This window comes from Bos indicus x Bos taurus, chromosome 21 (genome assembly GCF_003369695.1).
Source record: "Bos indicus x Bos taurus breed Angus x Brahman F1 hybrid chromosome 21, Bos_hybrid_MaternalHap_v2.0, whole genome shotgun sequence".
In the NCBI taxonomy this organism is placed as follows: Eukaryota; Metazoa; Chordata; class Mammalia; order Artiodactyla; family Bovidae; genus Bos; species Bos indicus x Bos taurus.
Genome location: NC_040096.1, coordinates 26,857,292 through 26,880,962, shown reverse-complemented (window position 1 = coordinate 26,880,962; position 23,671 = coordinate 26,857,292). Strand labels below are relative to the sequence as shown.

The following is a 23,671-nucleotide window of genomic DNA, read 5'->3' as shown; positions in this document are numbered from 1 at the left end:
TTTTCTTTAGAAAACTCCACCCATTATTTCTAATCCTCATTAAAAAATTTTTATTGTTGTTTAGGGCTAAGTCCTGTCACACTCTTTGTGACCCCATGGACTATATATAGCCCGCCAGGTTCTCCATGGGATTTCCCAGGCAAGAATACTGGAGCAAGTTGCCATTTCATTCTCCAGGTGATCTTCCCAACCCAGGGATCGAACCCATGTTTCCTGCATTGGCAAGTGGATGGATTCCTTACCACTACACCATCAGGGAAGGCCTTCTTTTAAAATTAAAATATGCCAAAACAATTAAAAAAATTTTTTTAACAAGTGACTTCCCTGGTGGTCCAGTGGTTAAGACTCTGTGCTTCCAATGTAGGGGGTGTGGGTTCAATCCCTGTCTGGAAAACTAAGATTTCACATACTGCATGGTGTAGCCAAAATTAAAAAAAAAATTTTTTTAATTAAAATATGATGTGAACCAAAGTATTTTTCATTAAAATGAAAACTGAGAGAAGAAAGCTGTAAAGATTTGGGCTGAAGGAGTGGCTAAGGGAAAGCAACTGGAATAGACAAGAGGAAGCTAGAGCTGTGCAGAAAATGGCTTAGCCCCAGCATAATGTCTTCTCAGTGACTGGCTCAAGGCCAACACTTAGTAGGCATTTAATAAATAAGTGAGCGAACAAGATGCAAATAGAAAGCTGACTCAGGATTTGGGGAGGAAGCCAAGGTCAGGAGGGGCAAGATTGTTGGAAGCATGTTTTTCTTCCTTCTTTACCTGTTCTAGTAGGTACATCCTTCTCCTGGACTTTCAGCAGGTATAAGACAACTGGAGAAGGAAATAGCAACCCCACTCCAGTATTCTTGCCTGGAAATTTCCATGGACCGAGGAGCCTGGCAGGCTATAGTCCGTGAGGTCACAAAGAGTCAGACACAACTGAGCGACTGAACACACAAAGACAACAGTGGGAGCTTCTGATTTTCTTAAATCCTGGTAAGATATTTATAACATAAAATTTACCATCTCGGTCATTTTTGTGAACGTAGCCACAGTTCCACATTGTTAAGTATATTCACTTTGCGGTGTAACCATCACCACCATCTGTCTTCAGAAGAACCTGGCATCTCCTCAGACTGAATTCTGTACCACTCCACAGTAACTTCTCATTCCCCTGGAAGTCACTATTCTACTTTGTATTTTTATAAATGTGACTATTCTAAGTACTTTATTTAAATGGAATCTTGTAATATTTTTCCTTTTCTGTCTGGCTTATTTCAGTTAGAATAATGTCTTCATGGGTCACTGATACTGTCACATGTGTCAGGATTTTCTCCCCTTTTTTATTATTACTTTACAAGATATTTATTTATTTGCATCAGGTCTTAGTTGCAGCATGAGGGATCTACTTCCCTGACCAGGGATTGAACCTGGGCCCCTGCATTGGGAGCTTGGAGTCTTAGTCACTGGACCACCAAGAAAGTCCCTTTTCTTTCCTTACAAGACTGAATAATTTTCCATTGTATGTATCTAGCCCTGCCAGGTTTGATATCTAACACTGACACTGCAAACTTCGAACACTGACACTGCAGACTTTATAGACTAACAGCCAAGCTGTGTTTGGTCTACGGTGCCTCCTGGTGGTCAGTAAGGGGCATTCCCTGCCCTAAGGTATCTTAACCTTTGAAGCAGTGTTCCTGTTTTGTTTTTGTGATCGTAATAGTCCTTGTGCGTGCATGCATGCTCAGCTGTGTCAGACTCCTTGGACTGTAGCCCACCAGGCTCCTCTGTCACGAGATTTCCCAGGCAAGAATACCGGAGTGGGTTGTCATTTCCTTCTTCAGGGCATCTTCATAACCCAGGGGTTGAACCCACATCTCTTGCGTCTCCTACATTGGCAAGTAGATTCTTTACCACTGAGCCACCAGGGAAGGCCCCTGTGGGGCTCTGTAGTCATAGGTGGGCCAATTCATTCTCAGGCATTCTTTCTAACATATAGCTAAACATCTTCCTTAATATCTTCATTTCAATGTCTCTTCTAAAGGAGAGAAATTTGTATCTGGAAAATTTACCCCTACTCTCTTTTCCCCAGATTTAGTCATTCTCCACAGGTGATGCATGAGTGACATCTATTGGCCCGTGGTTCATTACGGAGCAGGGTCACAGGGTGACAGGTCACTCTCCTTACTCACCAAGTCCTCTTTCTCTCTGGTATACTTTGTGCTCATACAGTAAAACCACCTGGGCAGGATCTCACCTATCCACTCTCATATCCACCCTCATCTCTACCTGCCCTCCCTCCCTCTGTGTGCAGGGCCTGTCATAGCATGACAGTTATACCTGTGTCTTCAGTTTCCAAGATCTGGAATTTTCTGTAGTCTGATTTACCAGGAAGCCCTACATGGAAGTGAAGGTTGCTTTCACAGATAAATTCTCTACCCCATTTCCCTGCTGGTTAATGACCTTTGGATGTACTTCCCAGAATTCTGTAGGGGAGAAAAAATAAACTGAGATCTAGGCACCCCAGACACCTAACACCAATCATGCATAACTATTTTCTGATTTACGTTTTTTTATTTCATTTTATTTTTAATCTTATTTTATTGTTATACAATTCTAATTTATTTTATTACTTTTTATTTTATTATATATTTTATTTTTATTCTTTTATTATTTATTTATATTGACTAATTTATATTCTAGCACATAAATTAGTTCTGTTCAGTTCAGTTCAGTCACTCAGTTGTGTCCAACTCCTTGCGACCCCATGAATCGCAGCACGCCAGGCCTCCCTGTCCATCACCAACTCCTGGAGTTCACTCAGACTCACGTCCATCGAGTCAGTGATGCCATCCAGCCATCTCATCCTCTGTCATCCCCTTCTCCTCCTGCCCCCAATCCCTCCCAGCATCAGAGTCTTTTCCAATGAGTCAACTCTTTGCATGAGGTGGCCAAAATACTGGAGTTTCAGCTTTAGCATCATTCCTTCTAAAGAAATCCCAGGGCTGATCTCCTTTAGAATGGACTGGTTGGATCTCCTTGCAGTCCCAGGGACTCTCAAGAGTCTTCTCCAACACCACAGTTCAAAAGCATCAATTCTTTGGTGCTCAGCTTTCTTCACAGTCCAACTCTCATATACATACATGACCACTGGAAAAACCATAGCCTTGACTAGACGGACCTTTGTTGGCAAAGTAATGTCTCTGCTTTTCAATATGCTATCTAGGTTGGTCATAACTTTCCTTCCAAGGGGTAAGCGTCTTTTAATTTCATGGCTGCAGTCACCATCTGCAGTGATTTTGGAGCCCCCAAAAATAAAGTCTGACACTGTTTCCACTGTTTCCCCATCTATTTCCCATGAAGTGATGGGACCAGATGCCATGATCTTCGTTTTCTGAATGTTGAGCTTTAAGCCAACTTTTTCACTCTCCTCTTTTACTTTCATCAAGAGGCTTTTTAGTTCCTCTTCACTTTCTGCCATAAGGGTGGTGTCATCTGCATATCTGAGGTTATTGATATTTCTCCCGGCAATCTTGATTCCAGCTTGTGCTTCTTCCAGCCCAGCGTTTCTCCTGATGTACCCTGCATGTAAGTTAAATACATTTACAGCCTTGATGTATACTCCTTTTCCTATTTGGAACCAGTCTGTTGTTCCATGTCCAGTCAGTAGCTACAGATATTAGAAAATTAGGATTCTTATAATATTAATACTTGGCTATAGTAATATAGGGCTTCCCTGGTGGTTCAGCAATGAAAGAATCTGCCTGCCAGGGCTGGAGACTCGGGTTTAATCCATGGGTGGGTAAGATCCCCTGGAGGAGGGCATGGCAACCCGCTCCAGTAGTCTTGCCTGGAGAATTCCATGGAGCCTGGCAGGGTACAGTCCATGGGGTTGCAGAGTCGGACAGACTAAGCATGCATGCACAGAATGACTAGCTTTATTTCACCTTTACATGGAGCCTCCATGACCCCCAGACAGACTCAAGCATTTCTGTCCCCTTGTACCTACGGTGCTCTGTGCCTGGCCATTAGCATAGTGTATTTGTAACTGTCTGCTTAACTTTCGCTACCACCCTGTCATCCTTTTAAAAACAGGACTTGATCTGTGCATCTCTGTGACACTGGACTGCCAGGGAAGTCCTATAATCAATTGCATTTTTAAAGTGGTAGGGGATGCACATAAATGCACTGATGCTTCCAAAATACTGATGATACTTTTCTCACCAGCCACCAGTGTATTGCGTAGTCATCAATAAATAATTTAATGAATTCGTTTGCAGTTCCCTGCAAGAAGGTTCTCCATTCCATGAACCAACATCCTGGTTGCCCACAGCTCTTACTGAGTAATGGACAGAAAGTTATGGACCTTTAGAAACCCATAGAGGGGCTCGGCCTGTGTGTGATCATCATCTACAGCTCACAGCTCTTGGATTGAACGCTAGGCCTTTGCTTAGCAGGTGTGTTCAGCCCACTTCCCTTACAACTTGTCTTGGAGAGTCCAGGAAACGAGTTCTTTGGAGAGATTGTAAGTTCTCTAAACATAATTGCCTCTATCTGTGCTGCAAAGTATAGGAGATGTTTCAGATAACACAGATAAAATTCATACCTTTTCCTCTTAGGAGATGAATTCAAATCACTTCCCTAAGTTTTCAACGCAATTGCAGTATTATAGATAATTTTAATTAAGTGTATTATTCTGAGAATTTTTGCTTAGGCTTTTCAGTATTTGGGAAGCATCAGTGCATTTTTGTGCATCCCCTACCCATTTTGGCTTCCCTAGTGGCTCAGATAGTAAAGAGTCTACCTGCAATGTGGGAGACCTGGGTTCAATTGCTGGGTCAGGAAGATCCCCTGGAGAAGGGAATGGCAACCCACTCCCGTATTCTTGTCTTGAGAATCTCACAGACAAAGGAGCTTGGCGGGCTACAGTCCATAGGGTCGCAAAGAGTCAGACATGACTGAGCAACTGACACTTTCACTTTCCCACCCCTTTTAAAATACAACTAATTACAGAACTTCCCTGGTGGTCCAGTAGCTAAGAGTCCAAGCTCCCACTGCAGAGGGCCTGAGTTCATCCCTGGTCAGGGAACTAGATTCCATACGCCACAACAATATACCACATGCTACAACAAAAGATCCTGCATGCCACAAGTACAAGATTCTGCATGGCCCCTAAGACCTGGTGCAGCCAAATAAATCAATAAATATCTAATAAAAAATACATGTGACTTAAAATCCCATGCTTAGAAATAGCCATGATATATTTGCAGTTATTTCCCCATATATACATATACATATCATTTTAATACCATAACATTTTGTCATTTAATAATATAAACATCTTCAATGTCAATAAATACACATCTATGACATCACATTTAATGACTTCATTGTTTTGCATTGTAAATGTGGATTTTTCACCCTACTGTAGTTGAACATTTAGGGTGGCTCCTGTTTTCTCATCTTACAGAGAGTGTTACATAGGATTGATAACAGTGGATAAGTGAAGAAATACATGTACAGCGTTCAGAGGAGTGCCTGCCACATAGTAAGTGCTGTGGATTATGACCATTTCTATTATTTTCATTGTCTATTTCCTCAGAGTCATTCTTGGAAGTGGAATTACGTAGCTAAGAGTTTCGATACATTTCACCAAATTTTCATGCAGAAAGTCTCCATCCCCTTGAGAGAATGAGAATGCTTTTTTCCTGAGTCTTGCCAACAATGTACACTATCCTAATTTTTATTCTGGCCCCACCAATAGGCAAAAAAATTACGTCTTATTTGAATTTGCATTTCTTTGATATCTACTGAGATAATCACTGCTATACTTTTTCATATGCAAATAGGTTTATTTATTTTGGAGAAATAAAAATATGATTCCTCTCCCTTCCCATGTTTCAATCAGAAAGTTTGTCTTTTTCATACTGATTTGTATGATACTCTTCTCTCTACCATGTTGGAGTTTTCCTCCCAGTTTACTGTCTGCTTTTTAGCTTTTTTGCATGGTGTTTAGCAAAACACAGATTTTAAGTGTTTGATTTAATTATATGAGTCCTGCTCTCCTTTTCACAAGAAATGATGGTTATCAGGAACAGACATCCACCTCAGCCTGGGCCAATCACATTCTCTCCTGGAAATCTGGAATTGTTGTCAAAAGATCATCAGTTCATTGCTACATGTGAGTAAATATAAACCTCATATGATTTATATGAGATATGTGGTAATTCTTCTTGCATTGGGTTAAAAAGTACAAAAGTAAAGTATAATAAATAGGGACTTGCTGGATGGTCTAGTGGCTAAGACTCCAGGTTTCCAATGCAGGGGCTTGGCTGCATCCCTGGTCAGGGAACTCGATACCGCACACCACAACTAAGAGTTTGTATGCCACAACTAAAGATCCCATGTGCTGCAAGGAAGATGGAAGATCCTGAGTGCTACAACTAAGACCCAGCACAACCAAATAAATAAATTAATTAAAATTTTAGAAAAAGAACAGTCATGTTCTCCCCTGTCTCCACCTCAGACCCAATCTCAGGACCTTCTTCCCACTTAATGTTTGGCACCACAGAGCCTGTGGAACCGAGCTGTACCCTTCAGGTCACAGGACTGAGTTCTGATGAGCTGGTAACCGTGCCATTCCAGTTTTTCAGTATTTTGAATATCACCCTTGCTTGATTACAGATATCACTAGAGGATTTGCCTGGTGGTTCAGGGGTTAAGGATCTGCCTGCCAATGCAGGGGACATGGGTTACAACCGTGGTCCAGAAAGATCCCACATGCCGCAGAACAACTAAGCTCGTGCTCTGTGACTACTAAGTCTGTGTGCCTGGAGTCCATGTTCTGCCACAAGAGAAGCCACCTCAGTGAGAAACCTGCCTACCACAATGAAGAGCAGTGCCCACACGTTGCAACTAGAGAAAGCCTGCACACAGCAATGAAGACCCCGCGCAGTAAAAAGGGAAAAAAAAAAAAAAATATATATATATATATATATATGTTGCTAGAAACTCTTGCTGGACCCTCCAGTTGAGGCATCCCTCTCATGTTGTGGTGTGACACTAGCCAGAAGGAGCCCAGCTGAGGCCACCTTAAGATGGGAAAGTTGGTGGGAGATTTGATTTTACCATTTGCAGCCACTGAACCTCTTAGAGGCACGGTTAATATTAAACCCCAGGGCAATGGTGGCCTCATTTAAGCCACCACCATGCAGTCTCTTTCACTTCTGGCTCCTCCTCTCCTGCCTTACTACATGCCCTCAGACCAGGTTCACACTTTTTTTCTTTATAGAATATGTTACAATGTTGCTTTTGTGTTATGTTTTGGGTGTGTAGGATCTTAGTTCCCTGACTAGGGATTGAACCTGCATCCCCTGCATTGAAGGTGAAGTCTCAACCACTGGACTGCCAAGGGTGTCCACAGGTTCACATTCTTATCCCATCTGGGTATTCCTGCCTCCAGACTCCTTTTTGATGGGTCTTTCATCTGGCCTCCAGTTCAACTATCCTGAGTGCCTCAATGATTAACCCAAATGGTGCTATGCTGAGAGAAAGATAAACCTCTTCATCCATAGACCAGGGTTCAGATTCTTCCCTGCCACTTCACTAGCTGTGGGACCTCAGACAAATGATGCAATTCCAAAATCAGGGTTTCCCCCTATTATTATCATCATATGATAACAAGGACCTCTTGAAATCTGCATTATACTTACTGTGGATTGTTAATCTCCTCTGCTAGTTTGCAGGCTCTTTAGTGTAGGAACCTTGTCATATTCATCTTTCTATCAGTGCCCATCTGGTTCTTGATTGACAGTAGACCCTGGAAGTTCCTGCTGGTCCAGTGGTTAAGACTCTGCACTTCCACTGCAGAGGATGCTGGTTCAATCCCTGGTCCCAGAAGTTCCACCTATCTTGTGGTGGGGCAAAAAAATAAAAACAAAGTAGACCCTTAGTTCTGGAGAAAGGAATGGCTATCCACTCCAGTATTCTTGCCTGGAAAATTCCATGGATAGAGGAGCCTGGTGGGCTACAGTCCCGTGGGGTGGCAAAGAGTTGAACACAGTTGAGCGACACTCACACACACACACCCTTAGTTAAAATACATTATCACAGGGTTGAACTGAATCAAGTTCCAAACATCAGAAGGGTGAAAATGCAATCAATCCACATGTTTCATTCCTCTGGATAATAAACTGAATTCATTTCCTCCTTAGATGAAACTAGTCCTGGGATTTTTTATTTTTTAACACAATCCCAACAACTTCTGTAAAACATTAAATGACTTTTTTTTTCTTTATCATTAGATACAATGGACCAGGAATCCCAGCACTTTTACACCTTAACTTAGCAGCTGGCAAAATGAATGACCAAGGTGACCCCTCCCAGCAGAGCACATGACCGACCACAGCTGTGCATGTTTTTTAGCATGACTGCACCAGGACAGGCACTGAGCCACTGGGTGGAGCAGTGCACTCTGGGGAGAAGGCTTATGACATTTCCCCTATGATTTCAGAAAAGAAAAAAACTTTTTCTTAGGAGTTGTTTCTGCTCAATGACAATAGAAAATGGCATAGTGTATACATAGGAGAAGGGGGTGACAGAGGATGAGATGGCTGGATGCCATCACTGACTTAAAAGACATGAGTTTGGGAAACTCTGGGAGATTGTGAAGGATAGGGAAGCCTGGCGTGCTGCAGCCCATGGGGTCCCAAAGAGTCCAACACAACTGAGCAGCTAAACAACAACAAATATAGATACAGGGTATCAGCCATCCCACAGTGGAAGCCCTTTAAACATCAATAGTCCTAGGAGTGTGAAGGTGAGGCAGACATTGTTAACTAGTTACTGCTCAACTTTCACTTCCTCTTTTCCCTTAATGACAAAATCCCAGTTTTATTTGGGATGACAATGTAGACAGCCTCCCTTAGAAGGCTAGGTTCCAGCCCATGTGATGTAAATAGAAGTGCTCTGGAACATCCAAATAGGCTGCTTAAAGGAAGATGACTCCATTAAAAAGTGTGTTCCTTTTGGCTTTTTTCCTTCCCTCCTTCCTCGGGATGAAAGTCATCTTGACCTTGAACTTGTGACCTTGAAGATGGAAGCCACAGACCAGTATGAGGGAGCAGGATGAGAGAAGAGACAGGGTGCCAGATGATCAAAGAACAAAAATACAAGCCCTTAGATGCTCAGTTTCCAGCTGCTTTTGTGAGAGAAAAATCAAACAATAACCACAAAGGCCTCTGTGTTATTTAAATCATTTTTTTTTTTTTTACAAATTCAGTTTTGTTTTATATGTGGCCTATAATCTATCCGAGCAAGATATGTTAGTTTGCTAGGGTATAAGACTCTTGAGAGTCCCTTGGACAGTAAGATCAAACCAGTCAATCCTAAAGGAAATCATTGTCTGGTATCTTTAGAGCCTTACTCTGTTGAAGTGATTCTCAGCTAAACATTATGTCTGTTTTAACTGTGATAAGTATTTCCACTTTTGTTATTTATTAGTGGTATCTTTTTTTGAAGTGTCAGATGTTGTGACTATTTAAATAAAATGTCATTATAATTTAAAAAAAAATCCTAAAGGAAATTAGGATTATATACTCAGGAAATACCCTGAGTATTCATTGGAAGGACTGATGCTGAAGCTGAAGCTCCAATACTTTGGCCACCTGATACAAAGAACTGACTCACTGGAAAATCCCTGATGCTGAGAAACATTGAGAGCAAGAGGAGAAGGGGGCGACAGAGGATGAGATGGTTGGATAGTATCACTGACACAGTAAACGTGAGTGTGAGTGAACTCCAGGAGACAGTGAAGGACAGGGAAGCCTGGCGTGCCGCAGTCCGTGGGGTCATGGAGTCAGAAATGACTTAGCAACCGAAAAACAATAACAAAGTACAGACCAGGTGGCTTAAACCAGGGGTCCCAAACTTCTGGGAGCTGATGCCTGATGATCTGAGATGGAGCTGATGCGATGTTAATAGGAATAAAGTGCATAATAAATAAATGCACTTGAGTCATCCCAAAACTCCTGCCCCTGCCCCTGGTCCATGGAAAAATTGTCTTCTACAAAATTTGTCCCTAGTGCCAAAAAGGTTGGGGACTGCTGGAATAAACAACAGAAATTTATTTCCTCACTGTTCTGGAGGCTGCAAGTCCCAGATCAAAGTTGGGTTGGTTTCTTCTGATGCTTCCCTCCTTAGCTTGTAAATGGCCATGTTCTCCCTGTGTCTTCACATGATCCCTCTATATATCACTGTGTCCAAATCTCTTCTTTTGTATGGATACCGGTCATATTAGATTAGGGACCACCCCCAACAACTCATTTTAACTTAATTCCCTCTTTAGAGATCCAAACACAGTCACATTATGAGGTACCAGAGTTAGAGCTTCCGCATACAGAATTTGGGAGGATACCATGCAGTCCATAACACCAGGCAGAAGTAAAGAGGTTTATTATGGCTCTTTTTTCTTTTGGTAATAGCATAAAATTGGGGTGGTGCTAGTGGTAAAGAACCCGCCTGACAATGCAGGAGACATAAGGGAAGTGGGTTCGATCCCTGGGTTGGGAAGATCCCCTGGAGGAAATGGCAAGCCACTCCAGTATTCTTGCCTGGAGAATTCCATGGACAGAGGAACCTGGCTGGCTACAGTCCATGGGGTCGCAGAGAGTCGGACATAACCGAGAGACTAACACAACTGACATGACTGAAGTGACTTAGCATGCACCCATGAACAGAATAATAAGGAGATAAAGTACAGGTATATTAATACAACATTTTATTAATACTGTACTATACTATACTTCCTTGGCAGTCCAGTGGTTAAGACTTTGCCTTCCAATGCAAAGGATGAGGGTTTGAACCCTGGTCAGGCAGCTAAGATCCCACATGCCTTGCAGCTGAAAAACCAAAGCATAAAACAAGCAATGTTGTAACAGACTCAATAAAAACTTTAAAAATGGTCCATATAAAAAATTATTTTAAAAAATCAATGGATACTATACTGCAGTATAGTCAAACTCATGTCATATTGCTAAGTCAAAAACCCTTAAAATGCTAATACGTATACCAACTTGTAGTGTGGTCGCATATTAGTCATTCAGTCATGTCTGACTCTGCAACCCCATGGGCTGTAGCCTACCCGGCTCTGATGTCCATGGATTTTCCAAGCAAGAATATTGGAGTGGAGTGGGTTGCATTCCCTTCCCCAGGGGATCTTCCTGACCCAGGGATCGAACGCAGGTCTCCTTCATTGCAGGCAGATTCTTTACCCTCTCTGAGCCAGCAGGGAAGCCCATGCTGACATAAACACACATATAAATGCAACAAAACCATTTCCAGAGACACTTTGGTGTTTGTAAATATACAGAAAAATGTATACAATATTCTAGAGAGTGATAACTGGTTTGTGTGGGACAGAATTGTGGCTGGTGTGGAAGAGAACACACTGTACAATGGTCGAATATTTTACAGCTACAGTAAGGGATTTGTGTCTTTCTCATCCAATTAAAAATTTTAAAGTCAGCACATCAACCATTTAAAATCCGTGGAATTTTAAAGTATTTCTGGCCTGAATCTTTTAAAGCAAGAAACAAAAAAACAGAATAATTCAACCTTCAAAAGGAATAGACAGAGCCGCCAATATGAGGTTAAAATCAGAAGAAATACTGAAGTTGTTTTACAAATGAAAAGTAATGATTTAAAAAAACAACTTTTTCAATTTCAAGAGATGACAATAATATTGAGAGACGAACTGAATTCTTTCTACTGAACAGCAAATTACTGGGCCCAATCTATTTGTGATCTTCTGAGAAAGCTGCTTAACCTGCCACTGGTGTTTTTAAAGGAAACTGTAGGAGACTCAGAGGAAGCGTGTGACCGTGAAACGGGCTTTCTTGGAGCAATGAGCTTCCAGAACTTCCAGCTCCACTTCATTTCACAGGCGAAAACCTGAGGCCTCGTGAGGCGCTGTTGGAGGATTCCTAGAGGCTCTGAGGGAACTTTTGGACCTGACTTACTCGTTAAGAGGGAAAAAGGTCGATCGCTGGCAGAAAATGAAGGAACGCGCCACACTGGGCAGAGCGCCTATGCTGGACCAACGGGAGGCGACTGCGGGGCGGAGCCAAAATGGCGGAGGAGGCGGGGCTTCCGGAGGTGGGCCCGAGGAAATAGGACGGGGCGGAGCCTGGTAGGTTACCGACGCCTGGGAGGCGGGGCCAAGGGGGCGGCCTTGAGTCCATGGAGGCGGGGCTGAAGGCGTGTCCCGCTCAGGCACCGGCAAGGGGCGGGCCCAGGAAAGAGGCGGCTTGGGGTGGGGCCAGGGCTCGCGCAAGTCTGGTCCACGCGGCGGGGCGACGCTGCGCGGCGAAGATGGCGGCCTCCGGCTGGGCCCGCGCCGCCGTGATTTTTCTCTGTGCCTGTGATTTGCTGCTGCTCCTGCTGCTGCCGCCGAGGGCCTTCGCCACCGAGGGCCCGGCCGAGACACCCGGCGAGGCCACCCCACCTCCCCGGAAGAAGAAGAAGGATATTCGCGACTACAATGACGCCGACATGGCCCGTCTTCTGGAACAGTGGGAGGTCCGCGGCGCGCGCACACTCTCCCGGCTCTTTTGTCCCGGGTCCCTACCTAGTGACCTCTTACCTCTTCTGTCTTGGGACCCTTTACACCTCCGTCTTGGTGTCTTTTGACCCCCTAACCTCCTCTGTCTGCATGCCAATGGGCCTTATGACCCACTCCAGCTACCGCTGACCCTCAGTGCCTCCTCTGACCACTTCCCCATCAGTCTGCCGACCCCTGCCCCAAGCCGTTCATCCCGATGTCCTCTTTTCACCGTTCCTCGGGCCACTCCAGTCATGAGTCAGCCTCTCACTCTTCAGCCCTATTTGTCATCAGTGCCCTGGTCGCCTCCGCGTTGCTCCCCGTGGTCAGCGAGCCCTTCTAATGAAGGGCGTGGGGAGACGTTTTCCATCCCACTCCTGAGAACGGGGTGCGTGGGTGGGTGAGGGGTATGGAGAGGATTATCTTCCAAGAGCGCCGTTTCAGCTTTCGTCGTTCTCCCGCGTTTTAAGTAAGGATTCACAGTTCCCATTTTGGTATATATGCCTGTTGAAAGTTTTTGTAAGTTTTGTGCGTGCCTTTACTTTTTTGGATGGGGTAGGAGGCCTTTTTAAAGGCTAGTGGTTTTTTATTGTGGAACTCAGATTTTTCGTTCAAGGGAGCAATGACTTGGTATTGTGCGAGTCAATTTTCGGGTTAATTGAATGGGCTGGAATGTGTAATGGCAGGGAGAGGGTATTAACCTTTTTAGGTGAAGTTCACAAACCAAAACCATTGTTGCTGCCTCTTGCCCATCCAAAGGTGGTTGTGTTTTCCTGGTTTATTTGTACTGCTGGTGAAGTAATGTCAGAAACTTGGGTTCCACTGCATGTGTGACCTTGAGTGAGTCATGTTTCCACCCTAGACCTCAGCTTCCTTATGTGTAGAATGAGATTTTACTGGATGATTTCTTCCAGTGCTGATGTTTTATTATATTGTGGTTTTCCATGTGTGTATGTGGGCTTCCCAGGTGGCTCAATGGTAAAGAATCCGCCTGCCAGTGCAGGAGATGAAGGTTCTATCCCTGGTCCAGTAAGATTGCCTGGAAGAGGAATTGGCAACCCACTCCAGTATACTTGCCTGGGAAACCCTCTGGACAGAGAATCCTGGCAAGCTACAGTCCATGGGATTGTAAAAGAGTTGGATACAACTTGGCCACTGAGCGTGCATGCAGGTGGTGTATGTATTAAATAGAGACTTTCAGACGTGAGTTGTAGTACCATCTGATGTATTGACTTTGGTAGCTTTGTGATCCTCATTTTCCTTATCTTTAAAGTTAGGTAGCATCCCACTTTGCAGGGTTCCTTTTAGGTGAATTTAGCTCCCCTTTGCAGACACTGCAAATGTGAAAGCCCTGCCCGGGCAATTGCAGTCTCTCTGTGGGAGAGCAGATCTGTCTCTGGGTGCTTTTTTATTTTTAATCTCTCATTTAAAAAAAAAAATTTATTTTATTTTTGGCTGTGCTGGGTCTTCGTCACTGCGCACAGGCTTTTCTCTAGTTGTGGTGAGCAGGGGCTACTCTCTAGGTGCAATATGTGGGCTTCTCATTGTGGGCTTCTCAATATTGGGCTACTCTTGTTGCAGAGCACGGGGGCACTAGGCAAATGGGCTTCAGTAGTTGTGGCACATGGGCTTAGTTGCCCTTCCCGGCCCAGGGATCGAACTCGTGTCCCCTGGTTTGGCAGGCAGATTCTTACCCACTGTGCCACTGGAAAATCTAAGGGTGCTTTTTTGAAGAAAGTGGTAACCTCCTCCCCTGGTGGGGGTCCCTAAGGTCTTTCCCCATTCTCTGCCAGTGTGAAAGTCATCACTGCAGGGAAAGGCCTGCCTCATGTGTGTAGGGGGGCGGGGGGGAGGGGCAGGAATGGTGGTGCTCCTTCCACTGTGGTAATGAGTCCCAGTTGGTGTAGAAAAACCGAAAGTAATTCTTACATTACTGTAACCAGGTGCCAGCAGGTGCCGGGGAAGGGGTAGGTGGGGAGATAGGAGCAGAGCCGGACAAGAAAGTTTGTACTTCAGTGTCACCCTGTCAAGCCTGTGACCTTGAGTCAATTATTCACCTTCTCTGGGCTTCATCCACAGCTCAGTTCAGTGTGCATCCTACAGGATTGTCTTGAGGTGAGTGAAGGTTGCTGTCGCGTCTGACTCTTTGCGACCCCATGGGCTATATAGTCCATGGAATTCTCCAGGCCAGAAATACTGGAGTGGGTAGCCATTCCCTTCTCCAGAGGCTGTTCCCAACCCAAGGATTGAACCTAGGTCTCTCGCATTGCAGGCAGATTCTTTACCGTCTGAGCCACCAGGGAAGCCCAAGAATACTGGGGTGGGAAGCCTATCCCTTTTCCAGCAGATCTTCCCAATCCAGGAATTGAACCAGGGACTCCTGCATGGTAGGCGGATTCTTTACTAGCTCAGCTATCGGGGAAGCCCTGTCCTGAGATGGGATATACTAAATTAACAATGCCTGTGACATAGTAGCTGCTCAGGAGATAGTAGCTGTTCTTACTGTCAAGGACCTGGGAGGAAGAAAAGCATTTACAGAATAAGGGAGTTCAGCTCTGTAGCTATGAAATTTGACAAACATTGGAGAAGTGGCGAAGCCAGTCAAAAATGTAAGACTGGCCTGAAGGCAGGGCTGCATAGAGTTTGGGAAAGGCCACTTGGTCACATTCTGTGCCCCCAGCCCTGCCTGGGGATGAAGGTGTGATCGCTTTCAGTTTAAAGGAAGTGATAGAACGGGTAAGATTACTCAGGGAAGCAGTGCAACTAAGAGAAGACCTGGACAATTGCACCTACATCTAAGGTGGTGGTTTTTCTGTCCGGCCCAGCTATTTGCGACTCTGGACTATAGCCTGCCAGGCTCTACTTTCCTTCACTATCTCCAGGAGTTTGCTCAGATTCATGTCCATTGAGTCAATGATTCCATCCAGCCTGTCTCATCCTGTCTGTAGCCCACCAGGCTCCTTTGTCCATGGAATTCTCCAGGCAAGAATACTAGAATGGGTAGCCATTCCCTTCTCCAGGGGATCTTCCCAACCCAGGGATTGAACCTGGGTCTTCTGCATTGCAGGCAGATTCTTTATCTGAGACTCCAGGGAAGTCCATACTATCTCCTGGAGTTTGTTCACACTCATGTCCATTCAGTCCGTGATGCTATCTAACCATTTCGACCTCTGCTGCCACCTTTTCTTTTACGTCTATGGTACTGTGTTTTTTCTTCTTTTCTTTTTGTAACTGAAACTCACAGTCAGACATATAAAATAGAAATTAAAGGTCCTTGAAAAGATCCTTACTCTTGCTGTATGTGCTAGACTTCTGATTAATTATATTTTCATGAAAAAGAAATGGTCCTTGTAACCTATGGAGTTAATGTCATGACTGTTAGTGGAATCAGCTTGAAAAATAAAAATATTCTAGGTTGTTGACCCAACTAGAAGTCTTGAAGTATTCTAAGGAGACCATAAATAGGTATTGTGGAGAAATAGAATAGAATACAGTCAGAAACAGCCTGTGAGTTTGGCCACCAGGAGTTCCTATGTACTTTAAGAGGGTGATTTCAATAGTTGTTTGGAAGCTGGATTACAGAGGGCCATGAGTCTCAGCAAACTCCAGGAAATGGTGGACAGGGAAGCCTGGCATGCTGCAGTCCATGAGGTCACAAAGAGTCTGCCACGACATAGTGGCTGAACAAGTGGTAACAGCACCATGTGTTAAGTATGTGCTGCTTGCCTTTATGTCATTAAATTCCCAGACAAGCTTAGCAGGGAGATGCTGTGATCACCCCCCTCCCTATTGTAGGTGAGGGAAATGATTTTCCACTAAGGCCACACAGCTAAAGGAGTGGTGCCTGGAGCCACACCCAGGCCCACGTGACAGTGCAGCTCATTTGCTTTCCTGCGGGTCTCCAGCAGCTCTTTCAGAGCCAAATGAAGAAGAAATGGGTCAGTTGAGAGGGTGGCAGAGTTGAGGAGAAGGTTGGCCCCACACTGCTAGGGCCGTGGGGATCACCCAGTTCTGCTTTTCCTTTTATAGACGAGGAGACAGGCCTAGAGGTTTATGAAGTCTGGTCCAAGGCCATGCAGGTGAGTTGGGGAGCTGAAGCCAGATCAAATATGGATCACCTTCAGACATGGCTTTAGAATTATCTTGTTCTCTTATTAAAAATATGTTTAATACAGGACATTATTGTTGATGTGTTAAGCCTCGGCCCTTCAGTGATTTGTCGAGGCCCACGTAGTGATATATAGGGGCTTTTTGTTTCATTTTAGGCTCTTTTTTTGTTGTTTTAAGTAATAGCTTCATTGTGATATAATTTACATGCCTTATAGTTCACTCATTTAAAGTGTACATTTCAGTGGTTTCTGGACTGTTCAGAGAGTTGTGCAACCAGCACCACAGTCAATTTGAGAACATTTACTTCACCCCCAGAAAAAAACTGTGGTCTCAGTCACCCCTCCCCGTGTTCCTCCCAGCCCTCCAGCCAGCCCCAGGCAACCTCTCATCTGCTTCCTGTCTATAGCTTTGTCTACTCTGGGTGTTTAGTATAAATAGACTCCTGCAGTGGATATGTGGTCTTCTCCTTCACTTACTGTGATGTTGTCAAGGATCACACATATGGTAACATCGAGCAGCACTGGTTTCTTTTCCTTGTTGGAATTAGTCTTTTCTCCAAGGAACAACTGGTTCTTTTGTGTATTTTTAATTCATTTATCTTACATTTATTTAGTTGGCATTCTGCCGTTAGTAATTAATTGTCTTGTTTATTTCTGTGGGCCTGGATCCAGTAGTTCTTACTTTGTTTAGGAAGTTATAAACCATTGTGTCATTATTTTGATTTTCAGATTATTCCCAATTAGGCCCACAAGCTCTGCTTCATGCTCGCTTCTGTGTCATCCTGACACATCCCATAATTCCCCGAGCACTTTCTTACTTTCTGATACAAGAAGATGTTCCAGACTAATTTTCTGTTTCCTTTGCCAGAATTAGCTTTTCCCCCGTGGAACACTAGTTCTTTTAAATATTTTTATCTTGTCTATCAAAAAATCATAAGTTCTGTCTGCTGCCTCCAATTCCAGCCCAATACCATGGGTGCATTCTTCTACTTTTGTATTTATAACTCCCCGCCCAAAGGGAAGGACCCAGCTCTCATCCTCAGCACATCAGAAGGTATTCCCTTCTCAAGCGTAGAGTTCACAGGTCCTGATTCAGTTGCTCAGTGGCATGTGGGATCTTCCTGCACCAGGGATCAAACCCATGTCTGCTCCATTGGCAGGCAGATTCTTAACCGCTGGGCCGCCAGAGAAGCCCTTCTGCTATGATTTAGATCATAAACCTGCACCTGACCTCACGTGCGGATGTTCTTGCCTTTGCCGACTGTACTGCACACACTATGTGACGCTCCGCTCCCCCACCCCCCCATCCTTACAGAAAGATGACGACATAGAAGAAGGAGACCTCCCAGAGCACAAAAGACCCTCTGCACCCATAGATTTCTCGCAGATAGACCCGGGCAAGCCCGAGAGCATACTGAAGATGACGAAGAAGGGCAAGACGCTCATGATGTTTGTCACCGTGTCAGGAAACCCCACGGAGAAGGAGACGGAGGAGATCACCAGCCTGTGGCAGGGCAGCCTTTTCAATGCCAACTATGATGTCCAGAGGTAAAACTACAGCCTTGCTGAGAAACCTGGGCTTTGCTGGGCTTTATCTCTGTTGATGCAGTGGGTGTCATTCCTGGCAATACTTAGCAGGGCCCTGGACCTTTCCTGTCTAGTCTGTCTGCTTTTACATTTATTTACCTAGTTTATTTATTTTTCTTTGAAGAAGACTACTCAGGTTTGGTCAAAGCCAGTAAATTTATTTGTTTGTTTTCATATCTCATTTGATCCAAAGGCCATTTATCTATGTATCTTGAACTTCTCTTTTATCTGAGTAAGAAGCTATATAGCTTAGCCTCTGTGGGGGGTGGAAAATTAGTTGATGTCTGACAGTGTGCCTCTTCCTTTAGAAGTCCCCGCGCACGGGAGAAGCTCTTCTGTGTAGCTGTGTTCACACAGAAGCTTGGACCAGACTCTGTTACTTTAAAGTGAAGGAGTCTGGTCATCACGGGTCAGTATGATCCTGAGATGCAGTTTTGAGGAATTTCCTTTTTCTTTGTCAATAACGATTTCTAAAGTGTAGCGTCTTCCAATATTTTAGTTCAGGAAGTACAAAAGGAATCAAAAGGAATACTCAGAGTGTCTAGGGTGGCTAGTGCTTTTGTGAGCATAAGTAGACACTTGAGGGAACGAGTGAGTGCTGTGGTGGTTATGGGCCCAGAGCTCTCACTGATATATGGAGGCGGGGGGTCGGGGGGGTGCTTTACACACGCCCGGACTCTGTTCTGTTCCTCTCTGCTCCTTGGGACCTGCGGAGCGTGGACGTGCTTGGCTGCTAGCAGTTAACCTCCGGGGTTGAGTTCTGTCCAGTCACCGAGCATCCTCCTGAGCCCTTTGTGGGCCTCTTGTGACCCAATCCAAACTTGTGTTTGTCAGTCTCTGTCAGCAGAGGCCTTTGTCACATGAAACCTTAACTGGGCACTTAAGACTGTAAAACAGACCCAAACATCAGCCTCCCCTCGATTCCCTGAGAGAGGCCTTGAGCCCCGCCCATCTGCAGCCTCCCAAGGCCCCCCTTCTGACACCTCCCTTCACATGAGCAGCCCCTGCACCACACACACAACCCAGGTCCTCTTTCTCTTTTGATCTGAGCCAAGTTGTTAAATAGTTGAGCCAGCTAGTACTTTCCAACAGTGAATGTCAACAGCTTCTAGGCCTGGGGAAATAGGACAGTTTGTTCTGTGTTCATGTAGAATTTGAAGGGGATTCTTTTTTCTTAGCTAAGTGCTGCCGACCTGTTTTGAACTGTTAGCCCTGCACCAACTGTGTGCTGACCGTGGTCCTCTCTGTCTGTCCAGGTTCATCGTGGGGTCAGACCGTGCCATCTTCATGCTCCGTGATGGGGGCTACGCATGGGAGATCAAGGACTTCCTGGTCAGTCAGGACAGGTGTGCCGATGTGACCCTGGAGGGCCAGGTGTACCCCGGCAAAGGGGGAGGAAGCAAAGAGAAGAATCAAACCAAGCAAGAGAAGGGCAAGAAAAAGAAGGAGAGAGACCCGAAACCCCGGGCTTCGAAGGAAGACAATCGGGCTGGGAGTAAGAAGGAAGAGCTGTGATGGGGCGTTCTCCCTGTGCAGAGGAGGAGGGCATGGGTGACCACACACACACAGGCTTCCCGTCTCTGCTGAGAAAGGTCTGCCATGTGGCCAGTTTCTGGTCAGCAAAAGAATTACTGTTTAAAAGGCTTCAAGTAAGAGGACAGAGGGTTTGTAATTAACATGGAACACTGACAGATTCACCTTTATCATAAAATCACTTTCAGTGGAAACCTGCAGGTGTGACTTTTTCCCACTGAAATGTGGAGGCATCTCTGGCTGGACCGTGGCACCGCACCCTTGGCCTGACCTGCAGCCTTCTGTGTTGTTTCCCTTAAACAAAAGGATACCACATTCTCATCAGACGAACTTAAGACTCTCAAATGGATTGAATCAGGCTCTTATAGACACCACATCCGTAACTGTAAAATTAAAAACAGGCCACAGGAGCACCACTCAGTGCTCCGACATCTGCATACACAGTCAAGGACGCCAGGACACGTGAATCCCAAATCTCTGCAGGAGACACAGAACAGAAAATCATGCAGCTTGAAAATCCCGAGTAATCACTTGAAATTTATTGGATTTAAACCCCTCTCATCAGTTAGGAGCACTCTTGATATCAGTCAGATTTTGTGTGGTCTGTGAATCCAGGGGTTCTGTCCAAACAGGACCTTACTTAGGAAAGTCGTGCCGGTGTCACGAGTCATGTGCTCCATCTAATGTGATGATTTTCCAGGGTGTGACTCGGGCATCAGCCAAGCTTCTAAACACGTTCCTTTGTTAAAGTGCCTAAACTTGTGGTGATTTTGTATGGTACTAATACGATGTGTTACCTGTTACTGTCTGACATTGCTGTTCCTGTGTCACAGCCTGCTCTGAGTGACAGTTACAGAATTTATACCCAGCTGTCATTTCTAAGAACTAAAATTATTTGTTAAAAAAAAAGAAAAGCTTCCATCGTGATTTTAACAAATTCAGAAAAGTTTAGAAAACATCATCATTAAAGAATGGTAGAGTGAAACGTCTCCCTCTTCCCCCCACTGCCACGTCCCGTAGAAGCTACTGTTAATTTGTTCTCATAAAAAAAACAAACCCCCAAACACACCAGTTTATAGTGATCTGTAGGATGATATTTGTTTCTTTTGGCCTCATGGTACCTAGTTCCCCTTATTTTGGTAACTTATTTTCTGATTTCCATGTAATGATCCATGCACTCTTTATTTTCTGTTCTGTGCTGGGTTGGTGGGGCAGGGGGTGGATGTTTGCCCTGTAGGCCCCCTACTCCAGGGTGGAATTAATCCTAGGGTGAGTTTGCATGAGCCACCTCAGGAATCCCTGGTGACTCAGACGTTAGAAGAATCTGCCTGTGATGCAGAAGACCTGGGTTCAGTCCTTGGGTCAGGAAAATCCCCTGGAGAAGGCAGTAGCAACCCGCTCCAGTATTCTTGCCTGGAGAATCCCATGGACAGAGGAGCCTGGCGGGCCACAGTCTGTGGAATCTCAAAGGGTGGGGACACGATTGAGTTACCACACACACCCCGGGACGAGGTGTTTTTTGTTTCTTGCACAACTTACACCCAGGGGAGAGGCTGCAGCTGCTGTTGCCACCTTGCCCCTCTCTAGGGGAGAACTGTCTCAGGCTGGAGGAGGAAGCAGGCGATGGGGAGAAGCAGGGAAAGAGCGGAGTCCTGTGCGGTCAGCTGAATGCCTGCATTGAGCCCTGCCTGAAGCCAGCCCCGTCCACAGGTGTTTTCAGTTTTCACTTGGGCCTCTTAGGTTTCTGCCATCTGTGCCTGGGCCACTGTCCTGATCCAATGTGTATCTCTCTTAAACAGAAGGGCGTTCACTTCACCCAGCCCAGCTTGTGTTCCCTTTGAACTGTCACAACGTGCCTGTCCACCTCTTTGCTTCCCATGGGACATGCAGCCACATCACCCTGTACTAAACAAGCATCTGTTATGTGCTGGGCTCCACTGAGTGCCAGAGACAGTGTACCCACAGCCCCTGCTTTTGTGAAACAGTGATTTGGTGGGAAAGACAAATGGTAATCCTGTACAAAGTGACATGGCAACTGTTAGAAACAGGAAAGAACAAGAGTGCCAAGACGTGGAGGGATCTTGGGATAGTCAGAAAGGACCTCAGGCAGGAGGAAGGAGTAACCAGGCAGAGGAAGCAGTCCATGCAAAGGCCCTGTGGCTAGAAGTGACAGGAAGGACAGCAGGAAGGCTGATGGAGAGTCTGGGGCACAGCACAGCACCAGGCTGGATGGGTGAGTGCCGAAGGTTTGGGGGGGGCTTTGAGCTTAGGCAAGTTTGTGGGATCTCTCAGAAACAATATACTTTTATGAATGAGAATTATGACAGCAAAGATTTATTTAGAAGATTCCTATGCAGGAGGGGTCCATTCACTTAGAGAATTTGCCTCTGGGGACTTCCCCAGGGGTCCAGTGGCTAATGCACATGCACTCTCAATACATGGGGTCTGGGTTCCATCCCTCATCAGGGAACCAGATCCCACATGCTGCAACTAAGACGTGGAGCAACTGAATAAATACTTAAAAAAAAAATCTACCTCTGCAAGGTGGTTCGTAAGGTGTGGAACTACTTTACCAGGCAATAAAGCTTGTCACCTTGGCTAGCCTGCCCCCCACCCCCTCTCTGGGAAGCCCCAGACCTTGCATACCTTAGTAATGAGGGTGAAGGCTGGAGCATGTGTGTAGGGTGTGCAGGGTCTGCTGGAGATGGGAGAGGCCTAAAGGATTTTAGCTGTGGTGGGGTAGATTCGAGGGGTCATCCGGTTAGCACTGGTGGACTGATTGGAAGCCAACAGGAGCAGGGGTGAGGGGCAGTTTGGGAGGGTATTTCAGTGGTTTAGGCCTAGGTCAAACGTGCAGTGAGCTGGGTGGTGGTGAGGTGTGACCCACGCTTCACTTGCACAGCCCCTGCTAATGGACACTGAGTTTCTAGGGTCTCGCTAGTTTGTACAAAAATGCTGCCCTGAACATTTTAATAAGTGTTAACCACATACTTTGGTAAACTTGTGCTTATATCTGAGGGGCAGATTCCTAGCAGTGGAATTGCTGGAACTACCGAATTTTCACCTTCTGGTATGTTATTGGTGAAGTGGCCCTCCAAAGTGGTTTTGGTAACTTACCTTTGCTAGCAAATAGAGCTCAAAATCCAGCCAGCACTGACCATTATACTTGCCATTAAGATGTGAAAACCAGGGTTTCCCTGGTGGCTCAGTGGTTAAAAAAATCTGCTTGCCAATGCAGCGGATGTGGGTTGGATCCTTGGTCCAGGAAGATCCCACGTGTCTCAGAGGCACTAAGCCCTAAGCCCAGGTGCCACAATTGTTGAGCCCATGTGGTGCAACTATTGAAGCCCATGTGCCTACAGTCTGTGCTCCCCACAAGAGAAGCCACTGCAGTGAGAAGCCCATGCGCTGCAACTCGAGAGGAGTCCCCATTTGTGGCAACTAGAGAAAAGCCCAGGCAGCAACAAGGATCCAGCACATACATAAACAACCAAAAATATAAACAATTTTTTTTTTTTTTAAGAAACTGTGAAAACTGCATCTTCGTTGGCTCCCCTGAAGCCACCAGACTGGAGAGGCCATCTGCAAAGGCCACGCAGAGAGAGAGATGCCCAGAGAGCCCCACCTGGTCCAGCCCCATTGGGGGCTTTCACAGCCCAGGTGCACACAAGTGAGCAAGTGAGTCTTCAGATGTCCCCAGCCCCAGCCCTCAGGACATCACAGGGATGCAGGAAGAGGAGAGGAGCTGCCCAGAAAAGCCATGCAGATTCATAAACAAGAGAAATGCCATATTTAAGGTGGGGAGTGGGATTATATATGATACATATACACATGCACATATATAAACTCAGTTTTACTTCT

The 23,671-nt window shown here is 45.3% G+C and overlaps 1 protein-coding gene and 1 long non-coding RNA gene across 2 annotated transcripts; both read left to right on the top strand.

Annotated features, from left to right (window-relative positions):
- Window positions 1-439: 439 nt before the first annotated feature.
- LOC113879833 lies at window positions 440-6,320 on the top strand. The gene is made up of 3 exons (XR_003507478.1): window positions 440-979; window positions 5,454-5,531; window positions 6,060-6,320. It is a non-coding gene; the product is annotated as an uncharacterized LOC113879833 (long non-coding RNA).
- A 5,950-nt stretch (window positions 6,321-12,270) lies between these two features.
- MESD (mesoderm development LRP chaperone) lies at window positions 12,271-20,874 on the top strand. The gene is made up of 3 exons (XM_027520994.1): window positions 12,271-12,559; window positions 18,006-18,238; window positions 19,534-20,874. The coding sequence occupies exons 1-3, from the start codon at window positions 12,353-12,355 to the stop codon at window positions 19,790-19,792; spliced, it is 699 nt and encodes a 232-aa protein (XP_027376795.1). The 5' UTR covers window positions 12,271-12,352; the 3' UTR covers window positions 19,793-20,874.
- The last annotated feature ends 2,797 nt before the right edge of the window (window positions 20,875-23,671 follow it).